The 11,872-nt window shown below is 39.9% G+C and overlaps 1 protein-coding gene across 2 annotated transcripts in view; it reads left to right on the top strand.

The window, feature by feature from the left end:
• ints10 (integrator complex subunit 10) overlaps positions 1–7,328 on the top strand; it is a 74,336-nt gene extending 67,008 nt beyond the window's left edge. The window contains exons 17-18 of one of the 2 annotated variants that reach the window (XM_041256944.1): positions 898–975; positions 6,855–7,328. In XM_041256944.1, the coding sequence (XP_041112878.1) occupies positions 898–975; positions 6,855–7,011 (235 nt within the window). In that variant the 3' untranslated portion in view covers positions 7,012–7,328. The remainder of the gene's footprint in view (positions 1–897; positions 976–6,854) is intronic. The other variant, XM_041256954.1, reaches the window with a different exon arrangement.
• Positions 7,329–11,872: the final 4,544 nt, after the last annotated feature.

Below are 11,872 nucleotides of genomic sequence, written 5' to 3' on the forward strand. Positions count from 1 at the left end.
TTGCCTATTCAACAAAAATGATACAAAGGACTGCAGGGATTTGGTTCAGCTCTTTCAAGCATGATGGGGTACTAGGCAATGGCTAATATGCATTTCAGTCTGTCTTTAACGTTGAATTAAACTACATTTGTTAAGGTGTAAAAAGTAAGGCTTTAAAACACCCCTTTTGTTTTTTGTTATTTATCTTTTTGTTTTACAGATTATATTTTCACTTTGATTCAGGTGTATCAAAGATACACCTTACAGTACATTATGTGCTACACATAGGAAACTAGGTCAGAATGTGAAAAAATGGCTTTGTCTGTAAATTCTGTAATTAAAAAAAAACAGAAAAACACAATTTTGAGTGTTTGCCAAAAAGAACACTATTCTACTTTTGTGTTCTTCAGAGCAGTTACATTTTCCCCTACCTTGGACTTCAAATTCAGGTCAGTTTATTTTGAACAGCCATTAGGCCCACAGGTCTATAATTCTTGATCATTTTCAGTTCGGTATTACTGTTAGTGCACTGAGTGATTCATAAACAACGCCCCATTGATACATTACATCACATTAATTACAGCACAAAATTGAGACAGAACTGCAAGTGTCACACCCACATTGTGGACAGTGACCTAGCACTCTGTGCCAGGGCAGTAGCCAGGCACATTTCAAACATGTTCCGTAATTAAGTGTTTGTAATAATGTGTATTGTTTTTTAAATACCCAGTATATAATCAAAATACCCTGCGAAAAAAGCACAATCACACTTTGAGTGTTCTCCCATCTGGAGTTGCTTGAAATTCCCCATGCAGTCCAGCTATCTCTGTTCCTGATCAGGGCCAAGGAAGGACTGTTGCCTTACTGAGTGACTTGAGTGCGGGTGTTGAATGCTGCTGTGTTTGCTGTCTCTTAAAGGAACCCTAGCCCTTCCGTGGGGTTACTTCCGCAGGAGTTTATTCCTGTCCTGCTGCCCGGTTTACAGACTGCCGACAGGTACCCTCCTCCCAAGCCTGCTCATGACATGTTGTGTTTTTGTCCACATGTTAAAAATCCATAGTTTCTTTTTTATATTTATTTAACATTTTTACAGCCTTTTATTCTCTTGGACCTGTTCATTTCTTTATTTGTATCAGCTGTGGTTGGATTCAGTGCTTTATTTTTAAAGTAACTCATATGGTGATGAATATATGGGTTTACCTCATTTAAAGTACTCTTTCCATATTGCTTGTGAGACAGGGGCTGAGATTCTTAGAAGGTGGTGCCTATGAATGACTGCATTTGTTAATTAACAGTAACACCTGCCTGATAAAGTTTATAACTAGGGGTCTACTTAAATCGCTGTAAATTTACGTATTTTTCACGGGTAAGTTGCAGAAAAAAATTAGGATTTCGCTGACATTTCGCGGACCTGTGTAAACATTAAATAAACCTTACTAGACAGTATTTCAGAAAACTATGTAGCCTAAAAGTAGTGGTACATGCTTCCTTACTAAAACAGAGTGCTGTTATTTGTTAAAGGCAAGCATGCTGCATCCCCCTGCAGTTCACTTGCTCATACATTGAGACTGCATGTCTGCATCCACTGAATTGGTTGGAAGTTAAGGCAAAGCATTGCCAAGTTATACAGATATGGAAATCGATTAGAAACAGCTCAAAAACTCTGTTACCCAAGGACATCCGGCATACTTTTAATAAAGGTAATGTATGCAGCACGTTCGTTGTCATGTTATTTGTCCCATCCAATAATTTATTTTATTAGTACTACAGAGTCAAGACAAAAAAAACTTTATTTTATAGCTATTCGGGTCTAAAATTCCAACTGCGAAAAAGTAAGCAGCAGGTTGAAGCGAGGTAGCTGTGCTAGATCGTTTTAGTACTGATTTAACTTGCAGACAGGAATACCCTTTTTGTCTGGACTGACTTTCCAGCTTGGTTTCTGAAGGCTGTTTATTTTACGTTCTGTTCAGTAGCCTCTGTAGTAGCCTTTTGTTTAATGTATGATTTTGAAGCTAAATAGCGATCAGTTGTATTTTCTCCAAAGACACATTAAGATATGCAAAACAATCACCTCAATCTGCATGTACAGTTTCTTTGGGAAATATCTTGAAACGATTATCGGCCAAAATATGATTAGCTTTTTTTGTTGTCCATTTCTACTATTTTACCTCCAATGCTGAAATAGATTTTAACAACCTAAATCAAAACAATGCAGCACCAGTTTGTCCCACCCCATACTGCACAGTACAGGTCACAGAAAAGCAGTACAGACGCACTGATAGGCTGATTAAAACTTCGTTGTCATTCGTTGTCAACAACAACGTTAACCGCTTTGGAGAATTTTTTTTGTAAATGTTATTTGTGGAGGTTTTTTCTGTTTGTTTGTTTTTTGCTTAAATGCAATGCACACAGGACGGCGAAGGAATAAAAAATGGCTATCTACAGAAGAAAGATACGTAGTTTTCTTTCCGTACTTGTCCGGTATGCGTTGGCCCTTAAAAGAGGTGAATTTCGCGGTGACCCCTCAAATTCACGATTTCCGTGAAATCGTGATTTAGGTAGACCCCTGTTTATAGCTAATGAAATTGTTCTTAACTGTTGAGCACCTCTATTCACTCTGAAGTTCATGTATAGATCTTGCATATGCAGTTTTGAAAGTACATGTTATAAAATAAATGTATAAAAAATATATATCTAGTACATAGTAGGCTAAAGGAAGTTTTCAGGTTGTTTGCCTTTTTTTACTGTTTCTCTTATAGGTAATTTTTCCTCAGCAGTGTATGCAAAGTATATCAGTTGATCAGGAAAGCAGATGGTTGGGTCATGACTAAAATATTGATGTGGAAATTTTTAAACTGGTGAAATGACCAAGGAAGTGCAAGACTACCTGATTGACATTAAACCAAGACTTTCTTTAACCTAGTATGGCACTAGGTATAATTTTTTTTAAAGGACAGTAAATCTGTGTTATAACATGTGCTTTTTCAAAACTGCACCATTTGAGATCTACATTGTGAAGAGTACAATCGGCATCTGCTTATTGACAGTTACTGAGTGAGGTTTTATTCTCCAAATTATATAAGTTGCCCCAAAACTCTACTGCTGCTGTATTTGTTATTATTATTTTTTTTTATATATAAATGTAATCCGTTGCTTAAAACACACCTCTGCATTTTACACTCCTGCCTTTATAAGTGCAACTTGAAACATTGTTATGCCAGTCTGCAATCCTAACAGAAGCTGACAGATTTGATCTCTGTCTATTGTTGGTGGAAATGTGGTGGGGGGGGGCGACGACACTTTCAAGTCGTCTCCAGTGGTAAATGGAAACATGTATTTTTTTTTTTTTTTTTTTAGAACTTTCAAGTTGTCTCCAGTGGTAAACAGTAACATGGCATTAATTGAATGAGGCAGTAATGAGTAGGGGTCCCTTTCTTGCTGAAAATTATAATAAAAAAATCTTATCTGTGTGAGCATTTAACACTAGAAACCGCCTGGTTTATACTACTACCAAGAACCGCTGACAGCAGTCATTTTGACAGGTACATTTTAAATATGCAAATAAAATACAAACTATCAAATGTTTTATTTATGAACGTCATATCTAACATTCGCATAGCAGAAACACTATATGAAAAAATAAACATAAAAGGCTTTATTTTCAAAATATAACAGCTTTTTTCCACATCACAGCATATAATGCATGACGTAAAAAAATAAACATTTCAAAACAAAATATTGTGTAAACCTTGTTATGTACGTACACAATTGTAAAATTGAAAATTATTTATTAAAAAAAAAGAAAATAACCAAATTGCCATTATGTATCGTATGCGCTTTGAGGGTAACTGTCCAAATGAGCTTCTATTGTTATTCTACAATCTATTGTACAATCTAAATTACACAATTAACACAAATAAAACGCTTCTCGACTTTTGCTGTGCATTTACCACAAATGCTTTTTTGACATTGGGCACAGATTTGACAACTGTTTTTATTGCATTTAGCTACCTACCAGTGGGTGCAGCACGTGTTCCAGGTTAGGCTCATCTGCTTGCTGTTTTGCCCTCTTCTGGTCCAGATGTTTCTGCCAAAGCTCTGTGGCTAGCTGCAAAATGAAGTCTGTCCTGATGTTGACTCTGGTGCATTCCTTCTGTGAAACAAATGCATTGATCGCTGCCAGGTCTAGAACATCGTAGAAGACAACGACAGGCCACCGATGAGACCCGCCTTTCACAGAGTGCTGCCGCGCCATCTGATCAAAACTGGCATTGTAGAAAGCAACAGTCTCTGGTTTGTTCTTGGCATTGGTCCCGATAGAAACTGTGTTGTGAAGGGAGCTTAGAATCGCCACATTCTTCCTCGGCTTGCAATTGTGCACACTAAGCGTCGCACAGTCATTGTGTTTGAATAGTGTAGCACAGTGCAGTGGTGATGCAAGGCTTGTGCTGATGATGACAGCTCTCGTCTCGCCTTGTTCACCGTTCCTACCAGGCTTGTTTTTTTTCTTCAACTCCCTGGCCAAATGGAGAGGAGTAAAGAAATTGTCAGTGATGACATTCCTCCCCTTCCCAAAGTACGGTTCTAACAGCCTAAATACAACAGTGTCCCCCAGTCTCTGACCAGTTGGTCGAGTTTCATCCTTGCCTAGGTAGGGGAAACCATTGACTAGGTACTTTGAATCCATGTCCGCCGCCAGCCAGAATTTTTTCCCAAACTTGTCCGGTTTGTTGGCCATGTATTCGGTCCTGCGACAGCATGCTTTGGTAGGAAACAGCTGCTCATCGACAGTGATGTTTTCTCCAGGCTTATAGCAGGCAATACTGTTTCATATGAAGCCATTCCAAATATCTGATGCCAGGGTGAGTTTGTCTGTCTCCAGGCGTATGCTTCTACTTTCTCTCCAATCAAAATGCAGGAATCGCAAAATTTCAAACGGTTGTGTGACATTGTCTCAGTGAAAAAACGAATGCCCCACTGAGCTGACCAGAAGCTCTCCACATTAAGGCTTTTGCCCCCATATGTGCCGCTAACATACAGGATTGCAATGAATGATTCTAATTCCTCCAATGGCAATGTCCAAGAATCATCATTTTTTTATCCTATGTTTTTTATCCATTGGATATGGAGTAGCAATCGCATATCGATCAGTAAGTGAAATGCACTGAGAGGGGTATCGATGTTACGTTTTGCATAATTTGTTGGACCCGATGTTTCAGTGAAGACTGTCTTCCCACAACGTCACCACCTGGATTTATTGGTTCCCATCTTTTGCAGTCTCCTGAATGCTGCCTGATGGAGAGATGCAGCTGGAGTTGTCCTCGGTACTACTTCGTGTGAAGCAGGCATGGCCAGCTGCTGCAGCAGATAGCACAGGCACCGCTGATGATTCACCAAGTTTGTTGCTTCTACTACAACCTCTGCACCTAGGCAGCCCTCTCTGTGGTAGATCTGCTGTTACTGGCAATTCCGCCTCACTTTCACAGTCACTGTGGGAACTGCTAGATTAAAAAAAAACATGATTCGTCACTGTCGTTCTCACTCACGTTCCCTGCATCAGATTCATCTTCCACAGTTTGGAGCATTTCAAGCAGCTAATGCCTTGTCAGTTTCCTTCTTTCTGCTGCTGTTTTTTTGCTTATTCTCTTTGAGTACACGAGTAAGAATCACAAGAAATTTTGCCTATTCTCTGTGTCAGGACACAAGTAAGAATCAAAATAAATGTAGAGTAGGATTGATATATAAAAATAATATTTTAGGCTGTATTACAAAAAAAGTATTGTAAACAGTAGTCAAAATGACTACCGTTAGCGGTTCTAGGTATAACTGCGTATGTTTCCCAATTTTTTGCAAATCTGCTGTTCAACACAGTCTGTCTATTTACTTGATATATTTAGGAAAAGTCAAGAACGGACAGGCACATGGGGTTCACGAACGCAGTGTTATCTAAACTTTAAATCCCAAACCCATCAAAATGACTACCCTGGAGGTTCTAGTGTTACACACTGACTTATCTATGAAAAAAACACTACTGACTGAAATTTATTTTTTTTCAAATATAAATCCATTTCTTTCTGGTTTACCTTTGAGCCTATTCTGTTACACAATGTGATACTCACTTTTGGTTACTAAATTAGTTGTGATGAGGGTCTTCTGTCGCTCAAAATCCCATGGGAGGTGGCACATTGTGTTTTAATAAGAGACTTGAGTACCCAGGACTGCAGTAGCTAGCATTTTAAAACCAGGTTCTAATGTCTCCCAGTCCTCTTCTCTACTCACTAAACCAATCCTCTTTTCTCCATGAACTCTGTTCCTGCATGAAAAACTGTACATGTTTTGTAAAACATTATCATCAGCACGAACACAGGTAAAAAGCTTGTTTAGTTTGGCTCAGACTTCCAAGCTTCACGGGCAGACACAAACTACTTATTTGTGACCCCAAGAAGAATGTTATCATTTACACAATACACACAAGATTTCATTTATGTTGTGTCTGTTAAATTAAACATTTTATGTACATCATAGTCATTTTAACTAGTTTTTTTTTTTTTTTTTTTTTTTTTTAAATCAGTTATAATTTCTAGAGACGTTAATTAGAAATGTGTTGGTTTTTTGACCAGTGGAACTTTTAAATGAAGTTTGGGTTAGTTGTATCTTTTTACACAATGCAGTGCTTACAATTGTAAAATGTATTTTCATTTTTCAAAGCCCTGTTTAATGTAAGGTGATGTTTATACTCTTGCCTATACCCTTATTGTTGGGTCCTACCTGAACTGTGGGAAGTGGGGCACACTGTACTGGAGCCCTGAGCGAGGTCATTCTCTCCCTTGTCATCTCTTCCCTTGCTTCCCCCCCTCTTTCTTTCTCTGCGACAGGCACCACACCGTTACACGTGGGATCACCAAGGGGGTAAAGGAGGACTTCCGGCTGGCCATGGAGCGGCAGGTGTCGCGCTGCGGGGAGAACCTGCTGACCGTGCTTCACCGCTTTTGCATCAATGAGAAGATCATCCTCATCCAGACCCTCGCATAAGAGGGCAGCAGTGCAGGCTCAAAGGCTGGTTTACACACACTCACTCTTACCTGTATGTAATCCTCTATAGAAGCTAATATTTGAAACATTATTTGTGTTAAAGGTGTATGTTGTGCTACTGACATCTACGTTTTGGTTTATGCTACTTTTTAGTATGAAACAATGAATGTACAACAAAGCTGCATGTACTTAATTCTGACTAGACATATGGGATCATATGGGTTTCCTCCAGTCTTAATTAACTCTTCAAATAAGTTACCTAAACACCAGCCTCATTGAAAAGAAACAATAAAAATCTAAATAAGAAAATTGAAAAAGTTTTGAGTTATGTTCTGTTAGCTTTTTTTTTTAATATTACCTGTATGAGCCCTGTGCTCCTTGATTACTGTGAATGTAGCATGCAGGTAAAGACCATAGCAGATATAACACAAGAAGGGGAATAACTAAATCAACGGAAGGTTTACAAGTTATGTACGTAGTTATATAGAAGTTATTGTTTCTGATTTTAAACAGTGAGACATTTTAAAGATACTGGATTTCCATGCAAGACTATCAAATGCATATTAGTTTGTAACAATCAACCTTTGAACAAAAGGCCAACACAATATTGCCAGAATCAGAATAGGTTACTACCAAAAACCCATTAAATAATACTGTAAAAGGCAGATGGCAGATGGCAGAAAGGCAGATTGACAGCAAAAATAGGACTGCCAGGTTCACTGATTGCAAAAATTTAATTTCCAAACCACATAGCACTCATAGACTTATCAGAGTAATTTTATAACCAGTAAACCTGGTGAACAGCAGCAGACCTGTGAACGAACAAGGATGGAAAATAAATAGAATACTTGAGGCACAGGTAAGAAAACAAAACAAAACGATAGCATGAACACTTTAGCTCTCCAACAATGTATCAGTATGCACATAGATTGATAAAGTAATAACGATCAGGCAATACAAAACAATATCCTGTATTAATAGTTTGTAGTAAAAATATCCAAGGAAGCAAAAACATCTGTGGTCAAAATAATAATAAATCAGTTGGGTCTCTCCGGTTTGTGTGGTTGTCAGTAGGTGTGCTAGTTACAAGAAAAACACAGGATCCGTGTAGAAGCAAAGAATTCCCCAAAAAACGGCTGCCAGTCGAATCAAAACATAATGGCTTTCTTCCAGGTTAGTGGCAAGGTTAAAAAAAAAAAAAAAAAAAAAAAAAAAGTGCCAGCATAGTTTGCTAATAGAAGAAAAAACGTTTGAAATTTACAAACAAAAGCTAGATAAACGTAGTCTACTTATAACTTAATGCAGTTTTACATTAGAACATAATCTGCTTAGCAAACCTGTACACATTTAAATATCCCCCATCAAACCCAAGCAGAAAGAACTCATAACAGGAAAATGTGCTATCCCATAGTGCATTAGTGCAAGGTTTAAAAAGGTCAAGGTCCCCCAACACATTTAAAAGGGCAATGTGTCCTAAAACCAGCTCTTAAAAGGGGAACAGCAAACATACACATTTAACTTTTTTTGTTTTGTTTTTTTAAACAACGAATTTTGAATGCATGGGCAGGCTAAAAGTGGTGCGCGTCTATGGACTACTAAACAAACATACATTTTATGTTGCAGTTGTAACAAGTTTAGGAAGATAAATGGAACAAGAGATAAAGCCAGGAAAACAAAAAGTACCCAGGAAAGGGATTATGGGAATGTACACCTAGTTCTATTGAGAGGCAAGACCATTCAAGGCTTGGTTTGGGCTTTACAACTTTAACTGTTAATAAAAAGAAATATTAGTGTGCAAAATCAAGTACATCTGACACGGGAGCTAATTTTTGTAACTGGTATTACATTAGATTATTATCATAACCCTGGCTCCCTGAAATAGAAATGTAACCATTACCTAATGGGTATTTATCTCCTAAACACCCAGAACCTGAATAATATATCAAAGCTGCTCATCGGAGCCTGTGACGCAATCATGCCTGCCCCCGAGGGCACATAAGGACTGCACACACAGATCTCAGCATAATTTTTCCTTCAAGCCTGCTGCAATCATGGACACAGTGACCTTGAAGGTTTGGTTACATTTCTATTACAGGAAGCAGGGTTATGATAATAACCTAACATTCCCTATCAAGTACAAAATACAACCATTACCTAATGGGATAGAATACCCAAGCTGTTGCAAGTGAAGGATTGCAGCAAAGGCAGATGTGCTAAAAAGGAAGATAACTGCCTTTAGCATTCTGACAGAGGACGGATGGAAACCCACAATACAGAAAGGATGGAATTTCAAGTGGTGTATGTGCTGCAAGGTTACACTGAGTAACCTCAGCATTTACCACTAGAAGTCCAAGAGGTGTGTGGTTAACTACCCCAAAGTGGAAATAATAATAAAACATGTTTTAGAACAGAATGAGTGGTTTCTCTTAATACTCTGGTCCCAAAACCAGGGTTCTGCTGATTTGCAACATTCAGTCGGTAAAACCTAGTAAAAGTATGAGGCGTGGCCCATACTGCAACGTTGCAAATGTCTGCGACAGATGCGCCCTGGAATAACACCCAAGTGGTTGCAAGGCCTCTTGTGGAGTGACCAGTGACCTTTTCTGGTGGGGGCAGGTTGGCTAGATGGTGTGCAATCCTGACCGTGACTGCAATCCACCTTGTCAGCCGCTGTTTACAAAGAGCGTGTTCGGAACTTAGACCTGAAGCACGTAAACAATTGTTACAATTGTCACCAACTCTGGGTCCGGTCATCATAATATGCCAGTTCCGTAACTGGACAGAACGTATGGAACTTCCTCTCCCTGTCAGACTGGAAAGAAGGTGGATGGAAGGCCTCCAATTCCACTGACTGGTTGATGTGGAAAGCAGGGTTAGTGCAGAGAGTAACATTAGTTGTTCTAGCCTCCAAAAAACCTAACAGGCTTTCACTGTTGAGAATGCTTGCATTTCACCTACCTGCTAGCAGAGGTAATAGCAAGCAGGAAAGCTGTCTTTAATGACAGAAGTTTCAGCTTTGCTGAATGTAGAAGCTCAAATGTTGGTTTTGTAAGCGCATCAGGTACTACATTAAGTTGCCAGTGAGGGACAAGATGCTTTCTGGGGGGTCTTAACCTCTGAGCATCCTTCAAAAACTGTCCCACCAGGGGTTTGGGGTCAATTTTTATACGGCAAACTGAGATAGTTGCCAGGTAGACCCTAAGCATGGAGGGAGATTTCCCTTCATCAAAAAAGGTCCTGCAAAAATTGCACTATAGACTGCTGTAGTGGGTGACATCAGACCAGAACCAGGAACCATCAAATAAACAACAGAGAGGTGGAGTTTGGTGAAGCTGAGCGATTGGTTTCAATCAGCATTTAATAATGAACAGACAGAAAATAAAAGATTGTACAAAAACACTGACACCAAAACAGGACATGGCTCTTGTGGCCAAAATTAATAAACAAACAAAATGAGTAGACACTAACAAAACATGATGGACGAACGCTACACAAAACAAGTACGGTGCTGGTCCTTCCAGCACTCGTAGCAATTGATATAGTTTATGTTTCTCCTCTCCCGTTCTCCACTCCCGAACACACAACCCAGCGTGAGTGAAAACATACTGCTTTTATGCAGCTGTACTGAGACTCGATTGCTAATCAATTATTCAATTGGAGTCTCGGTACAACTGCACGTGAATTAATTAGTGCAATTTCCTGTGCTCACATATTATTACATTTTACCTGCATGTGAAGTGCTGTGCAATCCTTGTGCCTAAATGCAGATATACATTTTAAACCATTCGTGTTACACAGACCCATTTATATCCCTTGTACCAATGACTATACACCAACATGAACACACTACACGTAACATACAACACAAATAAATAGCTCAGGGGCGGGGCACTTTGCCACAATCTGTCATGGGGCAAGTCAGGGGGTCCAGTTCACATGACTGACAATACGTCAGGAATATACCACATTTATAACCATACTGGGAGTGTATAGACACTGCTGTGGCATTCTGTAGCGTCTCAATGACTTTGTCAGATAACCCGAGACGGCTCAAATGTCTCCACAAAGGAGCCAGTCCCAAATCTGCAGAGCTGTTAGATCTTGGTGCCACACAGTACCCCCTGTGCCTGACTCAGCAACTCGCAACGGGCCGATAGCTCCCATGGCTGACTGAACCGGAGCTGTTCCAGTGAAGAGAACCTAGACCCTATCTTGCCTGAGCATCTCCATGCACATTGGAAGCAGTGGCAATGGTGGGAAAGCACAGAGCAGAGTCCTGGGCCATCTGTGGGCCAGTGCATCTATGCCGAGCAAGAGTATTCCACTAGGGAATACCAGTGGGGACGATGGGTGTCCTCCTGGTTTGCAAAGAGATCTATCTCTGTGCACCCAAACCTCTTCCAGATGAAGTTCACAACCTCGGTGAAGTTCACCATTCTGAACTGTCCGGGCCCCCTTTGGAGAAGAGGTATGCCACCCAGTTCCTCACTCCTGTCAGATGAACTGCTTTTACTGAAAGCAAGTGCTCATGAGCCCATAGCAAAAGCTCCCAGGCAACACAATTGAGTCCAAGAGACCAGAGACCCCCCTGGTGGTTAATATAAGCCACCACTGTGGTGGTGTCTGTCTTCCTTGTGTCTCGTAAATATTGCTGCAGGGTCAGATGTATTGCCCACAGAGCTAAAACATACATGTGGAGACCCCTTCCATGGGGGTTTCCACACTCCCTGTACTCCCAAGCCGTTTCAGACAGTGCCCCAACCTACGTTGGAAGCATCTGTAGTCACCACATCTCTTCTCGTGACACTGCCTAAAGCTGTGCCTAAACACAGATGAACTGGTTATTTCCACCACGAGAGCC

Source organism: Polyodon spathula, chromosome 1, assembly GCF_017654505.1.
Source record: "Polyodon spathula isolate WHYD16114869_AA chromosome 1, ASM1765450v1, whole genome shotgun sequence".
NCBI lineage: Eukaryota > Metazoa > Chordata > Actinopteri > Acipenseriformes > Polyodontidae > Polyodon > Polyodon spathula.